We start from the raw sequence: 25,356 nt of genomic DNA on the forward strand, positions 1-25,356 counted from the left end.
ATCACATTTGACAGGCTTGTTTTTTTTGTCCCCCTCCTCCTGGTTAATAACAATATGACTTGTATCGGCGGTGCAGTGGGCACCATGCAGGATGTCAGTCCACTGTTATTTCCTGAGCAGCGAGCAGGACTGATAAACGGCAGTGATTTGCTGAGCGTTTGACAGTTTGCTTATTTCCCTTTGGCTCAGAGGGCCCCTCATCAGCTAATTTCAACATGGCAGCTTCAGAAGCGCATGTCTTTGGGGAAATGTCATTTTTAATTAAATCCCAGGTCCTTTAAGATAAGCAGTTAGGCGTTAATTTCACCCAGGGTGTGACGTTGTCAGGAGCCCAGGAGCATGACGTATGTCTGTCAAGATTAATCATTATGCAAAAACTGCCCTGTTTTTCTCTCTTTCCTTTTACCTTTGCAAGAAAGAGGAGTCCCTAACTGCCCTGCTAAAAAAAGAAAAGCCCTCTGAATGGGCCAAATTAACAGTCCCTGGGTGGTATTGTGTATAGTTCCCTTGACATTCTGGGAATTCTTTTCTTAGTGTTAATCAGACATTTTCAGGAAGTTGTAATTGAACACAATGTTACAAGGACAATAAAAATAAATATCTCATAGTGTAGCGTTCCCTTGGTATCCTGACAACACCTGTGTCCTTATGTCAATCACACATTTTAAACCTGCACCCATCAATATTTTTATACCGTATCAAATGACTGTGTGTAATGTGAAAGTTGTAACTTGTAAGGCAAGAAAACTATCAACAGCTCAGAAGGGAAGGAACGAGAGAGCAGGAGGGAGAAGGACAGATAGCACTGCGTCATGGTGGTCAGCCCCATCCAGCAGGACGCGTGGTCCACGGCGGTTCCATTTGTTTAGCAGGATAATGTTGTGTAGCTTCGTTTTCTGCTCTGGTTTCATCAGAATTTCTAATATGTTAATTAAAGTCTGTGTTTGTGTTATTATTTTTTATCCTTATTACAGAAGGATTCAATGAAGGAAGACAAGGCACTAAATACTTAATGTTATAGAGAACGAAAAGTGGAAAATGGAAATACAATTAAATACAGTACAAATTGAACAGCAGTTAATACCATCATATTAATGTTCATTATTTGTAGATACTCATTAATTAAAGGGTAATTTTTTGAGACTGTAACTACTTTGATGTAGTTGTGAACTCTAAAAGGTACTACAGTGTTTCTTCACAAACTACAGAAATAAAATCAGAGAATCTCTATTGTGTAAATAACAATTACACTGTAACATTAGAAAATTATAAAAATAAAATTCATGTGCATGTGTTTTATTTAATGTGTTGTTCAACAAATCATCATTAATTTAAGCTTTGTTTAAGCTTTGATTTTTATTCTCACTCTGCCCCTGCGAATAATTTATCCCCATAGTGGAGAAATTAGCCCCTAAAGAGCCAGATATTTCTCTCATGAAGCTATCAGTGTGTGAAATATGAAACAAATAAGATATTTTCATGACATATGATAAGGTCAAGAGGCCGTAAAACCATGATCTCCATGTGATACACTCTAAATAAATAAATAAATAAATAAAAGTCCCTTATTGTGTTAGTTATAACCTATTTTTCCCCTAATATTAGACATATCTGCAGTAGGTCCATGTTTGTATGTTTTCAGCACATTCTCGTGTTATTGGCCCTTTTCACAGCAGACATTTTGTTTTAATATACAAAAAATAGAGATGATGATGATACCCTAAAACCGAAGCAGTTAATTCAGACCTCATTAAATTTATTATTAATACAAAGGCTTTTTGTACTGTGACATGTAAAAAATTTTAATTTGATTACCTGAATCCCATAAAATGAAACACCCAAAATTAGTTTAACCAATTTATTATTTTATTTATTTGTTTCTTTGACAATAATTTAAATTCAAGTTTATAAAAATTCACTGACTAAAATTGTTATCCTACTTACTTATTTACTAATTGTAAATATTATGATATATTTCCAAGTTACAGTTTAGCTAACGAATGTTTACTAGTTTCTAACTTTAGCCTTAAGTTACAGTTTAGCTAACTAATGTTACTAGCCTATGCACCCTTTCATCTCCAATGTTAGCTTGTCATTTCATTTCCAATAGAAAATGCTATGTAATGTTAGCAAACTCTGGTGCTCAGCCATGAGCAGTGAGACAATGGAGGATTAGTTGTTGTAGAGATAAGTTTTGACATCATTATAGAGTTATTATAGTCTTTTTGTGGCTGTGGTGGTTTCTTTTACCCTTTTACTATTAGCTTATATAATAGTCAGCACCTTTGTTTTCTCTCAGGAATTCAAGTATATTTTTTTCTACTCCACTGCATTCATTTGACAGCTTTAATTAAACAAGAAGGATATTGTAGAAACTGTAACACTAGGAGAAAAAGTTGATTCCCCTGTCATTTTATAATTTGCACTCTGACTTACAGTGAATAAGCTTACTCTTGTTTTTCCTTTATATTAATTCCATGTTTATAGGAGCTGGTGATCGTAATGGATGGCCTGAGGGTTCTGCCTTATATTCTATCCTGTCGGAATAAACGGTGATGGCACCGCATCTTCATTACTAACCAACACAACGCAGAGCAGCATTGCTAAATATTTCCCCAACAGACCAAAAATACAGCGTCTTTTGGCAGCTGCAGCTCATCGGCGCGCTCAATAGCTTCGGAACTTTCCGGTCATTTCCGCCGCGACATCGTCTTGCCTCCATTTTGCTCTGGTGTGTATGTGTGCGTGCGCAGTGTAGGTGTAAACTGGAGAGAAAACAGGACCGAAAGCGGACGCATTGCAAAATCTCTACAGAAATGGACGGGTAATGTTTTTATCATCGATGCTAACTACATATTGTTATACATTGAGGCGGCACACAGCACAGACTATGTGAAATGCGTCATTTATTGGGAATAAGGAGGAGTCGTATGCGTGTGTGAACGGGTTTCCATAGCCACGCGCTCTCTTCCATTAAGGAAGTGCCTAATGTTAGCACGTTAGCATAACTTAGCTAACGCCCTCTCTTTATTACATTACCTGCGTTGTAACGTATATTTGATATAAATGCTTAGCTAACATGACGACGTCCTGGTGAGACGTGCTGATACAGTTCCATCACCCATTCCTTCTCCACAGTCGTGTTTCACAGCTGTATACTAATGAAGCGGCTAGTGATGTTTAGCAAACCGTTATGCTAACGAATCTACTGTGCCGTTGATCCTTTGTGTTGTAGCTAACGGACTTAGCTTTAGCTGACCGAGCGGCTATAACTACTGAACCTGAAATAGCATAAGATGTAACTGGTTTTAAATTTACATGTGTACCAACACTTGTTCAATCCAACGTTAGCGAAACAGTACGGTTGTGTTCATACAAATTGTTAAATGGTAACTACCGTTACTATTTTACTCCAATAGCGATACAATGGGTTGGCCATAATATGAAATGTTACAATAAGTCTGGTAGGGTGTGTCATTCAAAGAATGTAAGTTGACCACGCATTGGGAATGAATGAAGCATGACCTCAGCCTTACTTGAGGATCAGCCCCCTGGGGAAGATGGAGCCCTATAACAGCATGATTCCAGATAGTTTAGATGTGGTGAAGAATAGAGGTTATACAGACACAGCTTTAACGTTATAGATATACACACATAACTAAATGGTAACTTTGATACATAAGGGGGAGTGTGAATTCAAAGTGTACTGATACTGAGGCATTCTCTTCAGAATAAAAAGCCTGGATGTGTATTAGTAGGTATTACTCTTTGAAGAATATACAATTAAGGATCACCTTTGGTTCACAGTGGGATTAATGATGTTATTGTGTCTAAGTATGTGGCATCAGATTTCAACATTTCTGTGTCCTCTGGCTGACTAACAACAATCTGTTTAAATGCTGTCACAATACTTGGTATTTTCTGATATACAGTATATGATTAGGGCTGCACCATATGGAAAAAAAAAGAAATATTGCGATCATTGTGGCAGATATTGTGATTTTATATTATATTCACTTAAAAAAAATTTAAAATGATGATGTGATTGTTGTTGGTCTTGTACCAAACAAACATGTTCCTTTACACCTGGTGAATATGATTTGTAGGCCGGGGCGTCCCTGTAGCACCACAACGCTTATGTTGCTAACGATGCACAACAATGTTGTGACACATTTTACCTTTTATTAAAAAAAAAAAACACTTTGTTTTCAGCTCATGCGATTTGGATATTGCACCTATCTATATTGCGATTCAAATTATATTTTGATTAATTGTGCAGCTGTATATATGATTTATCAGAACATAAAATTGTCACCAACAGTTTAGACTTGGTGAAGACACATTAAAACTGTCAAATGACTTACAGTCTACTTCAGACCAAATGATTGACATCAAATGGTTCTGTATCTGACAGAATCTTGCTTTCTTATTTTGTGTTTAGTTTGTTTTGTCTTTCCATTTTAAATAATTTTGACCAAATGTAAATTCTTTCTCTTTCAGCATCGGTGATGTTGCAGTTGGAGTGAAGGTGAGTTTTCTCCTAGTGTTCAATACACAAATCACATGAGCCTGATTTGGACACTGTAGGTGTTTTTTTGTGGCATTATGAAACAGCATCCACATTTTTACTTGCATACTGCTGCAGCTGAACAACAGCTTCAGATTAGACCACAGATATTGAAGCAGCATTAGTGAAGGTCTCAGAGAGGGCAGCAGTGACTGGTAAATAGCTATACATCTGAATTTATTAAAAGAAATCAGCATTGAGTGGACATTATTGTTGTAGACATTTGTAAACCATGTTAATTTACCTGTAAGACCCACATTCTAACGTCTTTGTTCATTGTCTGTAATGGGAAAACACTGGATGAGTTGTACTGCCCTGCATTTCCACCCCTCTCTACTTCCAGTGCAGTTAGTTTTGTGGTTTGAACGTTTTGAGACAAGACTGAGTTTGTATGGTTTAAACCTTGCCATGCTGTTGCTTTGGGTATAATGACACAGAAAATAATGCAGTGATTGTAATGACAAAATGTGAGTCAGCCTTTTAGACTGATGACTCGAGTCATTGACTTGAGGGGGCAGCTCCAGAAACTGTGATTCTTTTTTAAAAGATTTTTTCTGCCTCAGTTACTTCAAATGAGGCAGTTTAAACTTCTGCTAGTGCAGTAAATAGTGATTATTTTCATTATCGATTAATCTGCAGATTGTTGTCTTGATTAATTGGTCACTCATTTATTCTATAAAATGTCAAAATTTGTTACAAATCCCTGTCACAGATAACCAGAGATTTGTTAACAGCTCAAAATCCAAAGATATACATTTTAGATTTGCGAAGACTTGTGGCTTAGTTGATTGAGAGGAAATTAATTGGCAATTATTTTGATAAGTGATTAATCATTTAAGTTTTTTTTTTTTTTTTTTCAGCCAGTTTGTTCTTTTATTTGATTTGATTCCAGGTTCTCAAATGTGGAAATTATCTGCCTCTTACATTGGATTTAATTAAATATTTTTGGGTTTTGTTGCTGTTCAGAGAAACTGAACTATGGGCTCTAGTAAAGTGAGGAGGGAAGTTTTCATTCATGTTTTGTGATGTTTCATAGACAAATGATTAATTCAGAAAATAACCAGCAGATTAACCGGTATGGAAAGTAATCGTTAGCTGCAGCCCTCATTAATTTACTATCATATAAGGAAAATGTTCATATTTTAGCCACTTTTGGTATTTTTTGTCAACATTTCCAACACATTCAAAAATCATTGTTGATCTTGATGATCATTGCATCATCCCTCTTTCCTAAATCTGACTTGTAATGTAATTCTTGGCATGTTAATTTGTTGGACTGATGGTTAATAATAGATTTACAGTAGATTCTACAGAACAAAAGAAAGAAAAATCTAAAATGGAGCGCTGACTTAGCCTGAGGTTACTGCTGTATTTTAAACCTTTTGTAACACAATAAATCAGTGTGAAGTTAATATAAAGAGACACGCCATGAAGACATTTCATTTTAAATTCCTTTTTTGACAGCGTAGCCGCACGTTAACACCAGAACAATCTGATTTCTTTTAAATATAAGACCGGCTTTAATGAAATGGGTTGGGCTTGTGTCCCTGCTGATCACTAAACAAACCTGTTTCCCTGTGTAAGTGCGTTGTTGTTCTGGCTACCTAACCAGATTTGTTGAGTGCCAGCTGCAGCACAAAACAAAGTTAAAGTCCTCTTTTCGAAAGGAAGCGGAACAGTGATAAAATACTGATTCCTCTGATATGGTGGTCTTTGCCGCCCTTTTTATTTCATCAATATTTCAACGTCAAATACAAAACACAGAGGGCTGCCAGCTGTTAGGCGAGAAATCATGTCTTGGGATTCTTGTAGCTCGTGCACTGCATGCTCACATTTTGACCTAAGTCAGACAACTTTATTACCCTTTCAATTTATTTGTGACATGCCGCTGTAGCAGGGCCTACAACATCTAGTTTATCGTAACCATAAAGAATGTTAGTGACAGAAGAACAATTGGTTCAAATTCAGTCAGACAGAAACAAGGAGAGGGTGTATGAAGCTATTATAAAGTTGTGTGTGTAATGGGTCCCCAGCCAGGTTCTTCGTCATCCCATCAGTCAGGTTTAAGAGCACAAGGCGCCCGTCAGCTCCAGCAAGCCTTCTGGGACCTAGTATAGCTCAGGATGAAATGACACATCTTGACATCTTAAATTCAGCAAGATTAAACCCACACCAGCAGAGGAGGAGTCGGACTACTCTTCTGCTGCTTTATGTCTCTTTCCACTGACTCCTCTGCCCCCCTTTTGTTCCTTTTAAACTGTCTTCAGAGAGCTGTTTTATTGTTGTCTTTGAGGGCCAGTCTGGAAAATGAAAATAGTTTTCCCCCATTATTTCACACCCATGTCTGACTGTCTGTCTTTGTGATTTTTTTTTTTTGTTCGCAGAGAGGATCAGATGAGCTGAGTATGTACAACAGTCCCAACTCTGGCATGAGCAGTATCAGTGGTGAGTTCGTTCCGACCACCCCTGAATAGGGAGGGGATTGACAGAATTTGCATGAAGCCATTTGATCTGTAGTGACAGGTGGCTTTAAGAGGAATCAAAGGATTAATAGGTGTTTGAAAAGTGAAACAGGCTGCACGGGTTTTACTGTTCTCTCATGGGAGCTTTTTAGTGTCTGAATAACATCACGTTCCTCAGTAGGTGGGCACCCACACACAGCAGCATGTGACTAGAACAGACATACTGGATACCACTGCATTTTAATGCCTGCTCTGTAGATGATGTCAGAAGCATCTCGGAGACAACTGCAGAATTAAGGATGACTGTTCACACCGCTGCACAGAGAAGACGTGTACAGTTAAGACTGTTACACAAAATAAGGAACAATGGTAAAGGCACACAAGGGTTTTGGGAGATTGTCTCTTTAAATAAAGTCCCAGTCGACCATCGCTACACATCCAAGCTAATGTTACCCGAGGGAACTGTTAAATAAAGTGAGATCAAGATTCTCAGGCTGCTTTTGTGTTTTGGTATCTTTACAATATCAACCATCACTGATCTTGAAAAACCAAATGGTTCATTTAATGCAGGACTTTACACTTCCTGTTATGATAGCTCTCAAAAAAGAAAAGATTAAATATGAGCAGGTCAGGTGTGAGACTAAACCAAGTTGTTGTTGTTGTTGTTATTATTATTATTATTATTATTATTATTATTATATTAATTCTGTTCTCAATAACACAAAACTTCAGATGAATATATCTGAGCTATACAAAATCTTACAGTGGTTACTTGGTAATAGTGTGAATACATTAATAAATAAATAGTCATTAGTTCACTGTAGCTATACATCTCATTGTTGTGACCAAATGTTGCATATGTGAAATTCTTTATTTACAAATCATAATTTTTCTGGGCTGCAGGGATAGAATATGAAGACAAACGTCAACAGTCCGCTGACTTTTAGATTTGTGTGATGAACATTAAATGATGTTTGTATTGTATCTCTCAGTGTTCTTACAGTTAGAAAATGACAGTGAGTGACTGAGTTCTGCCACCAGTTTCATGTCAGTGTGTGCTGACACGTGGATTGGAGATAGATGACAGGCAGGTGAGTCTGACGGGGTCAGACTGGTTCAGAATTAAAGATAATTCCTGAAGAGAGAGATGATCCCAGGCCAGCATTTTAAAGATGTAATTGGGCACCTGTTGTGTTGTCATATCATCACTACAATAGATATTAAATTCATTTAGTGTAAATGTGTTTGTAATGAACCTACATAGACTAATTGATACCAATCCTCATCTACTTTTTGACAAGTATTTGTTGGCTACAAACACCATTAGAAAAACTTAACGCACTGTCAGACAAATTACTGCTTAGCTAAAGCTGCTGAGCTATTGAAAGGTGCAAATCTTTTACAGTAAACTGGCTAAAGACTGGTTTACATTCTCTCAGAACTAGTTCAGATGTGTTTCTAATTGATTTGAAAGGCCACAGTGGATAGCAGAGTGAAGACTGGCCTTCATGGAGAGAGAGGAGACGTGATGCAGTTTTAAAATGGGGATAATGGTGCCAGACAGCCAGGCAGACAGCCTCCTGGGAGATTTTCACTCGGTAGCACTTGGTTGTTCTTGTGAGAAGTGTCACTAAATAGTTTTGTAACAAATAAACAGAAAAAAGACAAAATAGAGCTTGATGCCTGGCTCCTCTCTCACCTCCACACAGGTGGCCAATCACAGCATGAAGTAGGTGTGAATGGTCGGACGCTGACTCCCACTAATCCTCCTAATAAACGAGTCTATAGACACGGGGCTAATTTGGCTCAACTGTTAAATACAGTTAGTATTTATTTTCAGCTCATTCATTCACTGTTTGCACAACAAGCTCCATATGTGTGTTTATTGAGGATTAAAAGGGAAGATTTCTGAAAGTTTGTATTCTGCTTGTTCAAGATTATCGTCTCCCCTACTGATGGATTAAGGGTCAACAGGCATTGTCGTTGTCAACTCAAATGAAATAAAACCTCAGATCTGTGGCCTCTGCACTGTTTACCAGGCTGAGCTCCACACACACACACACACACACACACACACACACACACACACACACACACACACAGCCAACAGCAGAGCAAACAGTAACCGACACAGAGCAGGTGAAGAGAGAGGCGGGAATCTCCACTGAGAACCAGGTCTTTAGTGGCGTTCCCGCTCCTCAGCATGCGACTGGTTATTGGCAGTGATTGTGGGCTGAAATTCTGTTATCAGAGCAAGAACAATAATTTCATTGTGCTACTCATTGGCCAGTGATATATATTGGCCTTCCGTCATGACGTGCATCTACTTGTGCAGCAAATTTCTTGGCTGCGTGTTTGACCAAGGCGATCGTTGTCTGGAAGTTTGCCTCCGTGATCAACTAGTCACAACAAGATTTCCGGCCCAAATCCTTCAGAATAAAAGCTTTTGTTTTCACAAATGGAAACAGTAAATTTGGTCCAGTCCAAGCACCAATCACAGAGCTTAAAGAGTGGACAAAAATCTACACTGTGTATAGAGAATTGTATCAAAAGAGTAAATGTTGCCAGTATACAGAAAAAGGTTAAAATTTCATTTCAATGTTATTTTGGTCTTTATTAATATTTATAGATAGTAAATACACATTATAGAAGCAAAACACTTCAATGAAAGGTGTGGGCTGACGCCATAGCTTTTTACCACCTCTCTACATAATGTTACCTGAGGAGGCAACCCTCTCACTACAGGCCAATGTATAATCAGAGAAACAAGGACCAAAAACAGAAATAAACTTTTCACCACAAAGATTAGACACCAAACACTAGGACTTCCAGCCTGTCAAATATACAGAGACCAAAAGAGAGAAAATAAGAAAAAAGGAAATAAAACAACTTTGACTGCTACATTTATCCATTGATAATAATCATATCGCAATTTTATATTTATTTATCACCATATATTAAATATTTAAAAAAAAATCACCAAGTGAACTGCACAATCTTAATTCATTATCACAACTCATAGATATGCATCTTCTTTTATATGTGTCCTTACACCCCCACTATATTTACCCAGAGCACAGTCTCCCAAAACTACTATTCCTCTTACAGCATGAACATGTTAACACTGAAATACTGAAACTGATTGTTACAGCCCCCAACAACACCACCAGGAACTACCACTGCCATGTGTGGATAGCAAAACTCACAATGAATTTATGTTAACACTGTGTGTGTATCCGAAGTCTGATATATCTATGGTATCTTACCATGAACACACACACTGTAGTTTATTTTGACTCCGTCAAATATCCACCATCCTGCTGCCAGGAATACAACAGAGAGCGCCCAGTCCACAGCAAGTACATCGTTTCCTCCTGTCTGAGTGATGTTTGCTAAAGACTGCAGTGAACAGCTGTTTTAGGAAATTATTTAGTGTTTTTTAAAAATGAAAGTATATAATTGTAAATCAGTTTGGAAGAATTATGGCTTCAGTAGAAAACAATGAGCTCAGACAGAAAGGAAGTCAGAAAGTATGGGGATTATGGTACGGTTTACAGACTGTAGAGATGGACTAAAAACACGTAGTTGGTCTTGGTCTTTTCAAGGGATTTTTTTACACTAGAAAAATACAAACTGTTGCCATCTTTATCCATTAAATGAGGCAGACTGTCCATGTATTGATAAGTGCAGTTAATCAGTGCCTATGCTAAAATTGTAGACGGGGCTTCCAATGGCAGCGACAGTAAAAAGCTCAGGGTGGAGGAGGCCCCTCCATCTCGTGTGCTCCACATCAGGAAGCTGCCCAACGAGGCCTCAGAGACTGAAGTCATCGCCCTCGGTTTGCCTTTTGGCAAAGTCACCAACATCCTCACACTAAAGGGAAAGAACCAGGTGAGTGGAAGAAATTGATAACATGGCGAGTTTGTAGATTTTTACGATGGTACTGAAATTTTTAAAAAATGGTCATGGAGAGTATTCTTTCCCTGGAGAACAGTGGTCAAGTGTCAGCTGACATCTTGCTGTACCACACAAGCACCGTGGACACAGTCACTCTTACTATCTCAAAGTGCATCTGAAACATGCCCACAGCGCCATAGAAAGGCTGGCCAAAAGCCTATTGTGTGTCTGCCGAGGAGGGCGGGAGAACATACTTGGCATTTGTCCCCTAGATTCCTGTCAAGTGCAGCTACTTTGTTCTGCTCACAGTAGCAGCGTCGGCGTTTCTGTTAGTGTTGATCGATCGACAGCTGCCTCATCTCAACGTTCAGACGATTCGTCTGTGTTGGACTGATAACGTTTTACCACAGTGGTGAATTACAACTAACGCACTTTGCAGTATTGACCTCTGGCATAGAGGTGATGTGTCTGTGGATAAGCCTGTCTATTTATCTGTTAGTGATTTACATAAATGATCAGATAATTACTTCCTGAGTGAAAGCGACGTTGATGGTTTTTGTTTTTTCTGCCTCCAGGCGTTCTTGGAGATGGGGACGGAGGAGGCGGCCATCACTATGGTTAACTACTACACCACAGTAACTCCTCATATCCGCAACGTCCCCGTCTTCATTCAGTACTCCAATCACAAAGAACTCAAAACTGATGCTGGCAATCAGGTAGGCCTGCAACTACTGATTATTTTCATTGTCTATTGATCTGCTGATTGATTTTATTCCTTCGTGACGGTCAGGGCTGGAGCCATATTGTTTTCAGGTTGTCCGTCCGTCCGTTCTCCTGGACACGATGTCTCAGTAACACCTCGACGGAACTGCTTTAGATTTGGCACAAACATTCACTAGGACTCACGGATAAACTGATTAAATTTAAATTAAATTAGACGTTACTCAAGATTTCACAGCATTATGACACAAATCGTTAATATTTTATATGACTCTGGATAAACAGGGATGTGACCTGGAACTAGTGGCGGAGGCTGACAACCACGAGGAGCTGATTCTGGTTCTGAATAATCAATTAGTTCATCAATCTGATAGTGAAAAATGAGCCCAAAGTGATGTCTTCAAATAAAAAAGCAACAGTTTTCCAAACTGTAAGACTTCAAAAAAGTAGGATTTATTAAAGATAGGATTTATTGATTTAATTTTCTGTAGATTAACCAATCGATTAATCAGCTGATCGTTGCAGCTCCACAGTCAGGTTAGTAACTAACAGGCTGCTGTTTTCTGGAAATTCAGCTCTTTTTGTCATTGCTTTATTTTAATCACAGTTTATTACAATGTTATCAGTTTTTTTTTTTTTTCTTTTCAACTCTCATCCTAGAATTAATTTGCATCCTCTCTGATCATATTTTTATCGGCCCTGGAACGACGGGGGGCCCTTAAGCTGGAGCCCTGCTTGTTATGTTTTCAGCGCATTAATGGTTATTAAAACGGGTTATCCTCTCGTCTGGCGTGCTCCATTGTAAGAAGCAGTGATTGACAGCTTGTGTTTGGCCGTAGCGGACTCAGGCAGTGCTGCAGGCGGTGTCAGCGGTCCAGTCCGGTGGGTCGCCGAGCTCAGATGTTCAGGAGGCTCTGGCCGCAGCCTCCAGTCCCGTGCTGCGGATCATCATCGACAACATGTTCTACCCTGTAACGCTGGATGTGCTGCAACAGGTGTGGGACAGTTTCTGTGAGAAAGAAGTGGTTCAGTTGTCATGTTAAGAGTATTCAGAGTAAGCGTTTGTGTTTTCTTTGTTTTGTTGGCAGATTTTCTCTAAGTTCGGCACAGTCATGAAGATAATCACATTTACTAAGAACAATCAGTTCCAGGCTCTTCTACAGTTCAGTGATCCTGTCAACGCACAGCAGGCCAAACTGGTGAGAGGTCATTTGCCTGCTGCTCCCGGTAGTCATGTGATGCAGCTTTGTTACTGTCTGTTAGTGCTTTGTATCACCAGCTGTAATAGTTGAACACAGAGGATGATGATTTTTCTCCCTGCCAGGCGCTGGACGGCCAGAACATCTACAACTCATGCTGCACGCTGCGTATCGACTTCTCCAAGCTCGTTAATCTGAACGTCAAGTACAACAACGATAAGAGTCGTGACTACACGCGGCCCGAGCTTCCTGCTGGTGACGGCCAGCCCAGCATCGACCCCTCGGTGGCCGCCGCCTTCAGCAAAGACTCCAACTCCCTCCTCGGTAAGATCCCAGGTAGATCACACTTTTATATTTCTTCCTTTTTATTTTTTTTTTGTTATTGTTACCCTCAAGCTAAATGCTTTAACTTGTGCTAATGACCAGACAGTTCTGAAGTACGCAGCTATGTGATTAGACTTCACATGGTATAGATTTATTCTTATGAGACTTTGATCAGACTCAGGTCTGATTCATCTGTAAACACTTTAAATTGAGGTGATACAAACTGTTTGGTGACTGCTGCTGAATTTTGGGCCTAGATGGAAAACACCAAAGTTATTTTGGCTGGTGTAAAAGTTGCGTCCTCCTCAGTGTTGTAATGCAGCGGTTCAGTGGAAGTGCTGCTCTCCATTCCATGATTGTTTTGTCTCCTTCCTGTCAGGAGCCCTGAACCCTCTGAGCGCCGCAGCAGCAGCTGCTGCTGCTGCAGGGAGGGTGGCCCTGGCTGGACAGACAGGGTCCAGCGGGGTCCTGCTGGTCAGCAACCTCAACGAGGAGGTCAGTAACACTCATCCAAACACCACCAGTAAAATGGACCATCTAAGGCTTGAACTCCATCACTCCTACCCACCACCTCCATCCCTCTGTTCTCTCTTTATTTTTTGCTGGTTAAGCCCAGTCGTCCTTGTGCTACCATTTTCATCGTCTAGTGTCTGCCATTCAGGATACATGAAGAAGGTCCATGGTGGGATTTTTTGCACATATTAGACCAGTTAAACTTAATGGTGCACATTTACATGTGATCTTGGACAGTTTCATCTTAAGTTCAGTTTTATGAAGTTAAATATGAGACACTAAATTAGACTCTTCTGTGAGATTCAGTGAGAATGAGAGGGAGGTTTTGTTCACCCATAGAATTATTTCATCTTTTTAATTTACAAACTTTCTCTTTGTAGTCAGACTGAAAATATCCAGAAACATCCTCCTGTGTTTTGTCGATTCTGAGCAACTCAGAGTTTGTGTAGGATTATTTGTGATAGTCACTAATCACTGAACTGTCCTTGGGCACAACTAATGAATCCAAACCTCTTTGATAGAAATGGACTGGTCCTCTTGTTATTCCACTTATTTTTAATATGAAGCAAGATTTTTTTGTCTAACCTTTCCTTTGCTGTATTTTCTAGTGTCCTTTACATGCCCAGGGCCTTGCTGTTGCTTTTTTTTCCTTTTGGTCAGGACTCATTATGTCCCCCGTAAGAGAGAGGGGGATTTGTTGTTTCTGTCACCACACTAAAACCCTCCCCTCCTCTCTCCTCCGATGTTCTGCCCTTCCCTCCTCTTGTCAAACTGTATCTAACTCAGCTAACTGTCTCTCTTCTGTTTTTCTCTCTAAGCTCTCCTCACCTCTCCTCAGCTCATATGAAAGCTCATATGAAATCATTCTGTGGTCTCCTCGCCTGTGTTTCAGTTCTGGGAACAAATACCTGCCTCTCTGAAATGCTCACTTGCCGTCTTTTCTCCCTGTTCTTCTGCCTTTTCTCTTTTTTTCTTTTTCTTTTTTTCTTTTTTTAAACTGTGACTTAATAGCATCTAATTTGTCCCACCTAATGTCTCTCTCTCCTCATCAGTCTGTTCTCTCTGGCTGTGAATGAGTGTGTCATCCTGGAGCCTCTGACAGTATCTGAACCATTCGAACTGAACCTGTGATGTTAAGATACTGTGCTTTAAGCTTTCTTTTAGCTTCTTGGACTTGTGTGAACGCCACCGTTTACTCAAGTGGCCTTCACATCAACTCTTGCATGCCTAAATTATACTGCAAATTTTTAACTGCATGGTCTCCTAACTAATTTTCCCCCCTCAGCTTCTCATACTGTCGTAGCCTCATTCTCCCTCGCTGAAAGATTGTAGATCTTCAGATGTCTGACCTGCTGCATGTTGTTTTTATCCCATGGTTATGACTTTATATTGTTGATTTTATTATGATTTTGACGAGAATGTACCTTTACCCCATGCTTGTCCAGGGTGAAATACATTTGGCACAAGTTATTTGCTGTATTTTGACTAAAGAGAACATTGATCCAAGCCATTATCTCTGACCAAACTACCTGCATTATTCCAGTGTACTGACCTATATTTTATTTTTTGTCCCTCCCCCCTCCTCACTTTTATTTTTTATTTTCCCCCCAATTTGCATTTGCCTCCCTATTCATCTCCCCCTCTCCCCCTCTCTCTCTCTTTATCTCTCTCTCGCTCTCTCTCGCTCTCTCTGTCTCTCTCTCTCTCTCTCTCTCTCTCTCTCTCTCTACTCCCACCCCTCCTTCTCCCCTCCATTCATCCTGCCTCCCCCTCCCTCCATATGCTGCTGGGTAATTTTTAACCCCCTCAAATCACCCCTTCCACTTCAACCTCCTCCTCCCCTCATTAACCACCTCCCCTCCCCCCTTCAAAACTCCCCCCACCATGACTCTTCTGCCGCCTGCTCCCCTCCTCCATGACCCACCACCTCCATCACTCTCCGGGGGGAAAACAAAAACCACCATTCCTCCTACCTACCTCCGTTCTGGATCGATCTGTCCATCTCTACCTCCGCTCCGCTCCGACTCTTCTACCTCTCTACCTGTCTCACGCTGCTTGTTGCTCTTCTCTCCCTCTAAAGATGGTTACGCCCCAAAGTCTGTTTACCCTCTTCGGTATGTTATCGTTAGCTCTCTCTCTCTCTCTCTCACTCTCTCACTCTCACTCTCCACCTCTCTCTCTCTCTCTCTACCCTCTCTCTCTCTTTCTCTCTCTCTTCTACCACCTCTTTTTGTTCTATTTCCATTCTATCTTTGACACATTTGTCATTATTATTATTACAATTATTATTCTTATCATTATTATTATTATTATTATTACAGTCTTATGTATCTTTATTTGAGAGCAGTAGCTTGTACCTTCTTGTCCCCTGTTTATTGGTTTGGGTTAATGTTTATTACTTTGCCCTAAATTTCATTTTGTAGTAATCAGTTCATTTACGGTTAAGTCTTAATTATTTTTGCATGGTGTTTTTATTTATAGCATCTGACTCAGCTTGATAACTGATCTGTTTAGAGGGTGTCTTTTCTCTCTTTCCCTGTTCTTTCTACACACCTCTCTCTCTCTCTTCTCTCTCTCTCTCTCTCTCTCTCTCTAAAAGTCTACTGTAAATTTCTTGTGTGTACGCTGTTCTCTCTTCTTTGCTTCTTGTCTGTAAATATCCTTTTCTCCAGTGCTAACTTTTTAATTGTCTAACTGTCTGCTCTCTCTCCACCTCACCTCTTCTCCTCCTCCTGCCTGCGGCTTTAATGCAGGAGTGTATGGGGATGTCCAGAGGGTGAAAATCCTTTACAATAAGAAGGACAGCGCTCTCATTCAGATGTCGGACGCCAACCAGGCCCAGCTCGGTAAGCAGATGTCATACCCAACCAAGCTCGGTCATGCAGGTCTAAATAGTCTTTAATCCAAGTAGAAGAGCGCGATACGCCCTAAAATAACTTCATCATGATGCACAAAATGAAATCTCCTCTAAAGCACTTCGATTTAACCCTTTGATGCATTAAATCACAACAGCATGATGATTGTAGTCCCTGCAACATCAGTCTGCATTAAAACACTGTTGTTTGCTGTTTATTCATTAGTGGTTTCTGTTGGATTTTAATTTTAAATTTGCAAAAAAAGGGAAATCACAACCAGGTTCAGTCATTCTGCTCGAGACTGCAAAAAAGTTAATCGACAAGAATCAAGAGAAAGACGTTTAAACCAGAGCTGCTTCTGTTCAGGACCAATTCACCCACCTTCATCTTCAGTTACCGTTTCTCAACCACAGCCAGCATTAACGGGCAGGTGCTGGTAGGTCGCAGGAACAACTAGCGTATAAGTCAAATGTAACCACGGCGCACTGAGACGACGTCACTGTGACTGGTATTGAGAGCGAACAACACGTTTCACCTGCGGCTTCTGCAGGTTCACTCTGTATAATCAGAGCGTTCACAGCTGTGATAAATCCATACTCAGAGGTTACATGACCGATCATCATGGTCTTCATTATGTCATGATTCAAACATGACAATAATATATTATTATCAGAAATCAGGGTATTATTAATATTCCTAGAGTTACACAGTTTTAACAAGAATAAGAACTGACTCCTATATACACAACTGACTGCATGAAAAAATGATTTACAGAGGCAGACTATAGGTCCTGCAGCTGTCCCTCTACATCACGGAGCAGGGGATGTGCATGTCACTTACTTTGGTGCTTCACTTCTTTCGGTCTCATTCATCGTCCACCCCTAGATCCAGGTAGCTTGGTACTGACTCAGTGAGGCACTAGACAACTCCTGCAGCATCATCTCCTTCTCTGGTGGCAGTGACTGTAAGGCAGCTGTCATAAGCAGAGGGAGTATTACTTTATAAAGAGCTGTCATCACCTGGTGCAACCAGCTAAGTGACTGTGTACATTTTCACTGTAACAGCACAAAGTGTTTTGTAACTTTCAGGCCTTTATGAGCCACTGAAGCATTAACTGTGTAACCAACAGTTCTGTTTGTTCAGCTGGTTCATTTCAGAACAGGATGTAAACACAATCACTGTTTCTCATTTGGATATTGTTCTAGTTTTGACTGTGCAGTTTTCTTATTGTTAGAACATCCAGTGAACACCACATGACGGGCTGCAGCATCATCATCGTTACTAACCTTCCTTTACTTTGTAACGTCCACAGCGATGAGCCACCTGAACGGCCAGAAGATGTACGGGAAGATCATCCGGGTGACGCTGTCTAAGCACCAGACGGTGGCGCTGCCTCGCGACGGCCTGGACGACCAGGGCCTGACCAAAGACTATGCCAACTCCCCGCTTCACCGCTTCAAGAAACCCGGCTCCAAGAATTTCCAGAACATCTTCCCACCCTCTGCCACCCTCCACCTCTCCAACATCCCGTAAGTACCACGCCAGCGCAGGAAGAAGCTGTGACAGTGAGCCAGGTTCACACTACCAGGACTTAAAAACACCTGTCAACATGCAGCCTCCATAATGATCAGGCAGTTGAATCAACACGTTGACAGTATCACCTTCATGAAGGAGGGTTTATTGCAGGACTGTTGTGTTAGACTGCATTTGTTTTAGCTAGGTGTTCCTAATAAACTGACAGCTGAGTGTATTTTGTCTCTTCCCTCTGGTGGTATTGAGCCATGCAGGTTTTGTTTTGATTTGCTCAGATATAAAAACTCAGTGGAGGTGAATGGGATTCTGCTTAAAGCGTTGAAAAATGTATTATTATCAGGAGACCGTTTTCATAAGAACTGCTCAGTGCCAAAGATCGAGTCCCAGTGAAGTCTGTGAGTGACTCCTGACTCTCATCTGTGTTTTCATCTGAACAGACAAGATGTGACGGAGGACGACCTGCGGCTGCTCTTCTCCAACGCTGGAGGCACTGTGAAAGCATTCAAGTTTTTCCAGTACGTACGCCTGAAAGAATCATATTTCTGTTAGTTGTTAGTGTTGGAGATCCTTCAAAGGATCCGTCTCGGTGATTTGAATTTAGCATTTGTTGGTGCAGTTAGTTTCCTGTGCTCCTCACACACTGTGTCACATGTTCCAGGGATCGTAAAATGGCTTTGATCCAGATGTCGACGGTGGAGGAAGCGATCCAGGCCCTGATCGACCTTCACAACTACAACATGGGAGGCAACCAGCACCTGAGAGTCTCCTTCTCCAAGTCCACCATTTGAGAACGTGACCCACACACTGGTGACAGTTCCAGGGTTTACTGTCTCAGAGCCGGTCAGCAACCTTTCAGACTGTGTCTGGACACTGGGGGGGGACCACAGTGATTTCATCAGTTTTGTTGTTGGGGTTTTGTTGATCCTGTCATTCCTTGAGAGACACTGAAACCTTTGACTTTCATCCTTTTTTTAAAGAACAGTTGTTGCAGAATCTGGATCCTCCCAGCTGTTCTTAACTGTACCTCTGTATTTTTATGTCACAGATATTGACATGATTGATTGTCCTCCTGTACGATAGTTTGATGTAGATCAATGTTTAATTCTTGATTTAGTTGAAAAGATAAAGTACTTATGTGCCTTACTTGACATTATCAGCTGTTTATACAGATGGACGTCTTCATTAATACCCTCCGAAGCTTTTGAGGCACATTGGTATTGAATATTTTTGGGGGCTGGTGAGAACACAAGCTGTTTTGTCATCCTCTAGACATTATTACAGTTTTTGAAGCTGTGCCACCAACCAGGCGAAGCTGTTCTGTTCTGTTTCAGAGTTTTAGATTCATAACATTTTCTTTTTTAGTCTAGCAGCAGGAGAGAGGAATATTCCTGAGGAAACATGTCAGAGTTTTTACAGCAGCCTGTGACAGGCAGTTTAACTTGAATTCCATTATTCCACATGTACGTTCAGTGCGAGGTTGAACTCCCCCAGTTTGGGCTTCACAATTCATGCTTAAGACGAACTATCACAGCGTGGCTCACGGCTAAGTATTTCTTTATGTGTGTTTTTTGAAGCCTTCCATGCTTTTCCATATCAGTGAGATGTAATTGTCAGTGACAATGGTTTTCTGAGCATGTGTAGTGACGATAGGATCTCACATCAGAAAGTGTTGCATGCTGTGGAGGCAGATAGAAGATGAGTCCACTGTGATTTCATTGTCATGTGACAGTTTACTCGAGAGGGCTACTCGGTTGGACCAAAGTTTCTGTGCCTTTAGTTCCTGTTCCTTTAATTCATTTTAACAAGAAAAAAAAAAAAAAAAAAGCATTTGAAAATAATGAAATGTTGATTTCAGGAAAAATGCCCAGAATGTTAAGTGTCGAGTAAATTCCCACTCGTTTTTTTTGATACAATAAAACCTCTGGACTTGAGCATGTCTGCTCAGAAATAATAGTTCTGTATATTTTTTCCTCTTAGTCTGATTTTCTACAGCTCAAAATGTAACGATTTGGTATAGTTTTGAAGAGGCACAATTAAAGGTTGGATTATTTTCTAACGAGGGGAGGTGCGACTTGGTTTCCTGCTTTTTGAGTTTTCCCTCTCATGGTCTTTTGGTGTACACTGCATTACCTCTGTAGCATGCCTAATAAAACTCTTCTGTAGCTCTGCATTCACCTCCTCTGTCTCTCTCCTCTGTTCTGTCCGTTCACTCACTCCTCCTGAAGCCGCCTCAGTCCCAGGGTGGGAAGGAAGCCAAAATCCATTTTGGAGACACTTGAAAACAAGCTGTAATAAGCCAGATTGAGCCTCTGATGGTGCTAACTCACAGGACAAGAAGTACATTTTCTTGATGCGTTTCCCACCCTGCCAACTGACACAATCTATTCCTCTGATGTCTCGCTCTTCTCTCCTCTGGTAGGTGCCTAATCAGTCTCTAAGGGCCTCTGCTCTCCTGACAATCTGTCTGATCTATCAGCTTCCTCTCATACCTTTATCAATTACAGCCTCAGTTGTCATTTTTCCAAGCTTTCTGCATGTTATGCTAATGCCAGCGTTGGAGCATCTTTGAGTAACGTTGCTGCAGGCACAAGCGGAGATAATAGTGTCCTGGTGATCCTGGAGAATGTAAACGACTTACCGAAACCACCGTTCAGTCCTTAAATCTTAACACTCAGGAGGAAGAACACACGTCTGTTTGAGTCAAAGGATGACACCTTTAAATCCAATTATGACCATTATTGACTGTACTCCTAGTCTCCCACTGGAATCTAACCATCGGTTGATAAAGGTCACAGAGACGTCGCTGGCTGTTATTTAAAGATGCTCCTCACCTCCGTCAGGACTCTGAGGTCATGTCCCCGATAATATCTCTGGCATTTTGGAGATTTAGCAAATTTAAAAACTAATTCCAGCGTTGTGTTATTTGACTTTTGGACGGTACGGTGGTGTAGTGGTTAACACCGTCGCCTTTCTGTGTGGTGCGTGCTCTGTCCACACCTGCGTGGATTTCCTCCCACAGTCCAAAGGATCACAGGTTGGGTTAAACTCTAAACTGTCCAGGGTGCCCCCCCCCAGGCTGAGCAGGAACAGCTGATTGGCGGATGGATATTTGAATTTGACCAGCTTGACCACCATCGATTTTGATCCTGTCCATTAGACTTGAACCGATAGTCAATAATATTGAATATCAATATGTTTCCAGCTACTTTCATAATATACATATATATATATATTTCATATGTATATTTCCTTTTTCTTTTTTGCAGTTTTGCAGTCTGTCCTGCTGCTGAGTCCGACCCTCACTGCTTTACTTACTGTACATTTCACCTTGACGTGACAAATAAATCTTAATAAAACTAGAACTGCTGTTCAGTGGCAGCATCACTTTTACCTAAAACATAAGATACAATAACATGATTATATTTTACTGATATAAACCCCTGAAACATAAAATACAATACAAACTCCCCCTCTGCAAACAGAAAAAATAATCCCCACTCACGTGATGTCATTCATATGAGATATTCCCAAACCTCCTGTCCGTCACGAGTCCGACAACGTTAAGTGAGAACATTACAGCTAAATCAGAGGAGTCCTCTGTAAGTCAGGTGCTTCCTCATCAGATTATTGTTTTCTTGACGTGGAGACCGTTTTAAAACTGCATTAAATCCTCATGTTGGGAAAAAGAATAGACTACAACAGTTAACTCAATGATAACGATAAAAATCAAGTAATAAAGAGATGAATGTTTAAGATGCTCTATGGTGTCTGGTTGTGGGGACTCGGACTCGTGACCTCAGTGTTTCATAAATCCTATTTTTTAACTTTATAATCAGATTCGTTTCACAGGCGGCTTCATTATACAGGAATCAAATAAAAATAAAATCAGTCTCCAGCTACATGTTGGCTTCCTCTATGATTTAAATTATGCACATCCCACGCTTCCTGCCAGTTCTCAGCCTGCTGAAATATTTTCCAAGGTTTGGACGTGTGATGCGTGGACTGAACACAGGGCAGCGGATCCATCAACAGACCACCTCGACTGTAGGATGCTCATTTAGATTTCATCAGGGATGTTCACTAAAAGCTGCAGCAATGTTCATCACAATATAATATATAGTGTAATATATATAATGTGTCTTCAGTATACATGAATGTAGGTATGGAAGCTGGTGTGGCAGTCCAGAGTGGGTTCAGTCTCTGATAAAGAGTAATGATAAATGATAAATCAGTCAAATATTAACTGTAAAATAATGTCAGTCATTAATTGCAGCAGGCTGCAGCCAATCAGAGCGTCTCTGTGAAATTAGGCTAATCAGCCGTGTGCTGTTGATGGGTGCAGTCATTGTTCGTGTCAGGCCTCGCAGCACTGACATAAATTAATCAATAAATAATTAATGGAAATGGAATTGCAGAGTAATGAAAAATGACCTCTGCACCTTATTAGCTCTGTCACATGGAAGGTAAAATATAAAAATTAAAGCTGCTTGTGCATTAATGTCATCTACAGTTATTTATTGTGAAACAGTGGATTTTTAATCTTGTTTCAAATGGAGAAAAAATGACGTCACAAACAAAAAGAAGCTGCAGCCAAGAGTCAGTGTCTTTGTTTTTACAGTGTGTGTGTGTGATGTTCTGCTTTAGTCAGTGCTGGACTCCAATTAATAATCTAATCAATTAACAGATGGGCAACCAGACAGTCCTGTGTTCAGCTGATCGTAGGTTTGAGTGGTAGTTTGTCAACAGTAGCTACTAACTACCACGTCATAACTAGTTAGTTTCACACTCGAGCGAAGGCACTAACCTCACCACTTCATTCAGTCACGCCATTCAGCCGGTTCGATTACAGTCAACTCAGTCACATCCTTCCTGATGTCAAAGATGTCAGCGACGGTGAGTGTTTCATCATGTGCAGCGATCAGGTAAAATGGGAAAGAACGTAGTTTCTAACCAGTGATGGAAATTGAGAATATTTTATTTGATAATGATGTTTGTCCATCTGTGATTAACTCTCAAACATCAGTTTCGACTGACGTCTGTTGTAAAGTTTCTTTTCTTTGTTACATCGTCCTAAATCCACAGAAACAAGTCCTCCACCTCTGTCCCCGGATACAAGCTATGGCAGTGTACCAGCAGCAGGCGAACTGGACCTTCGTCACCATGGTAACCATGTGATGACTCCTCGGAGGGTACAGGCCGTTCTTTGTCACAGTTACAAGAACAAACACTCAGGTAAGGTTGTAGAATGGTCACGGATGACAGAAATAAACACTGACGTCGATCTCACAGGGAAACAAGAAGCAGTCTCTGACGTGAAAGTCAAAGTGAACTTTGTCACTCTCTACACAACGTCACCTGATTCGCTGCATCACCTGACTTACTCCTTTGCGCTCGTCATAACTGCTACAGCCACTAGAGGTCGCCTAACAACAAAACAAGCTGCTGGTAGAGACGACCTATAGTTTTATGTTACGGGGTTATGAGGATGTATTTGTAGCGGCCACAAAAAAAGTGTCTGACCTTTGCTCTTATTAAGTATCTCATTTTTAAATGAACTGATTGGTTGGTGTTAATGACAGAGCGCTGTTTGATCAAATTAGAATGATTAAATTGGTACAAGCTCTGTTACGTTTAATACATTTAATATGAGGAAAAGAAGAAAACACATCAGTTATCAGCTGCCTTCTTCCTGCTGTACGATCTGCGAGGAGAGAGAGGTATGCAGACCCTGAAATTGAAATCTCTACATGTTAACACAGAGCAGTCTCAAAAGAGGAAAAAAAAAATCCTGCATTTTCAATGCTGCTTTTCATATTTCAGGATGTCAAACACTGACAGGAAACTGTTGCTGATTTGATTTCTTCTTCTCTGAGGGAAGCGGCCGAAGTTTTCCTTTTTATGTGAACTGAAAAATCAGGGAAGAGAAACATCCCCTCAACAAGCTGCAGCATGAAGCCCGAGAGGCCGAATGTGTGACGGCGTTCAGACGAGTTCACGTTTGGTGGGATGTGAGAGAAGCTCGAGGGAGAACAGACACATCCTGAAGAACGTGTGTTTATTATCCACTCATCTTTCACTGTGAACAGTCCACTCTGCCGTCCCCTCACTAACTCCACCCGCCTCGTTGTCTCCTGTCTTTTGCAGGATGAAGATTTCAGGAGAGCGTCCTGTAATTTCACACCTGCCTGCTCGTTGTGAGCTGATAATGTTGCTGCTCATCATTTGATTTTGTAAAGTCTGCTTTAGTTTTGCAGCAGAGCTCCACTATCTGTCATTTAATACACAGGTTTCTGTGACCTGCAGTCAGGTCCAGGCTGTATGCACATTAATCTACATATGAAGCTACCAGCAACTGGTTAGCCTAGCTTAGCATTAGCATTAGTTTTTTTATTAAGTAAAGGATGTGAACACTCTGTCTTCCAGTGGATGCCAGCAGTGATGGAGAAGCTGTTCTCTAACCTCCTTTTGTATTTTCACTTTCCACAGCTTTTATTTTGTCTTAATTATTTTGAAGGTGGGATTCATCGTGTGAGACATGTCCCCTTATTGATCAGTAATATTTTTTATTAATCCTTGAGTTGATCTGTGTCTGTGTGCAGCGTTTCAGCAGAAAATCCACCACATTATACTCTTTATTTTAAGATGCACATTTTTCGAAAGCTCTCTGTTATTACAGCTCTTATTTTTCTTGAAATGAGAAAAGAAGATATCATTTTTATTACAGAAGTTATTTACAATCCCTCCAGTTCAAACTGGTGCTTCAAACTGGTGTAATTGGCATCCAGTGGAGTGGACGAGCTGCCCACGTGGACTGACAACTGACAGGACTGGACCATCTGAGTGGGAGGAGTGATGATTCACAGCAGTGTCCTGGGTCAGGATGTGATCTGGTAGAACAGGTTGGAAACGTTTGGGGTTCTTAGTTATTAGATATACAGCTACACATAACACATTCATGTGTCACATGATTGAATTTAAGGACATTAATGATTCATTTGTGTTGCAGAAAATAAACATGGTGCTGGAGATTTACAGAAGGTCCACATTCAAACACAAGTGATTCATCACTTAAGAAGCAGTAACAGCCAAACGTTTTAATAGTGAAGGAGCCACTGAAAACCCAGGAGAGAGAAGAAGCAGAGTGATGGAGAGCGGGACCACAGTGTCCTGCCCTGTTGATGCATCGGCCAGACCAGCTATTGATTGGCTTGGCCCCTCTGCCTTGATACATCATCTCATCTTTGTTTAGAGAGCGGGACCCGGGACGCAGGCGCTTCCATCGAAAG

At 40.7% G+C, this 25,356-nt stretch overlaps 1 protein-coding gene across 3 annotated transcripts; it reads left to right on the plus strand.

Annotated features, from left to right (window-relative positions):
• Window positions 1–2,726: 2,726 nt before the first annotated feature.
• On the plus strand, window positions 2,727–20,244 carry LOC111673057 (polypyrimidine tract-binding protein 2). 3 transcript variants are annotated; one of them, XM_023430710.2, is made up of 14 exons: window positions 2,727–2,824; window positions 4,501–4,528; window positions 6,952–7,012; window positions 10,748–10,920; window positions 11,502–11,642; window positions 12,486–12,641; window positions 12,735–12,845; window positions 12,971–13,181; window positions 13,549–13,664; window positions 15,763–15,796; window positions 16,436–16,528; window positions 17,850–18,066; window positions 18,508–18,585; window positions 18,729–20,244. In XM_023430710.2, the coding sequence occupies exons 1-14, from the start codon at window positions 2,817–2,819 to the stop codon at window positions 18,856–18,858; spliced, it is 1,557 nt and encodes a 518-aa protein (XP_023286478.1). In that variant the 5' UTR covers window positions 2,727–2,816; the 3' UTR covers window positions 18,859–20,244. The 3 variants fall into 3 exon arrangements, with proteins under 3 accessions (XP_023286478.1, XP_023286479.1, XP_023286480.1); XM_023430711.2 differs by having other exon boundaries at window positions 12,971–13,169; XM_023430712.2 differs by having other exon boundaries at window positions 6,952–6,970.
• The last annotated feature ends 5,112 nt before the right edge of the window (window positions 20,245–25,356 follow it).

Source organism: Seriola lalandi, unplaced genomic scaffold (assembly GCF_002814215.2).
Source record: "Seriola lalandi dorsalis isolate HSWRI2012SDOR001 ecotype SW California unplaced genomic scaffold, Sedor1 jcf7180002054909, whole genome shotgun sequence".
Taxonomy (NCBI): Eukaryota; Metazoa; Chordata; class Actinopteri; order Carangiformes; family Carangidae; genus Seriola; species Seriola lalandi.

Excerpts from the sequence above, each read along its gene's own strand:
- LOC111673057 (XM_023430710.2), top strand. Across the intron at positions 7,013-10,747 it reads TGGCATGAGCAGTATCAGTG|ACGGGGCTTCCAATGGCAGC; the intron begins GTGAGTTCGTTC and ends CTAAAATTGTAG. Across the intron at positions 12,642-12,734 it reads CGCTGGATGTGCTGCAACAG|ATTTTCTCTAAGTTCGGCAC; the intron begins GTGTGGGACAGT and ends TTTTGTTGGCAG.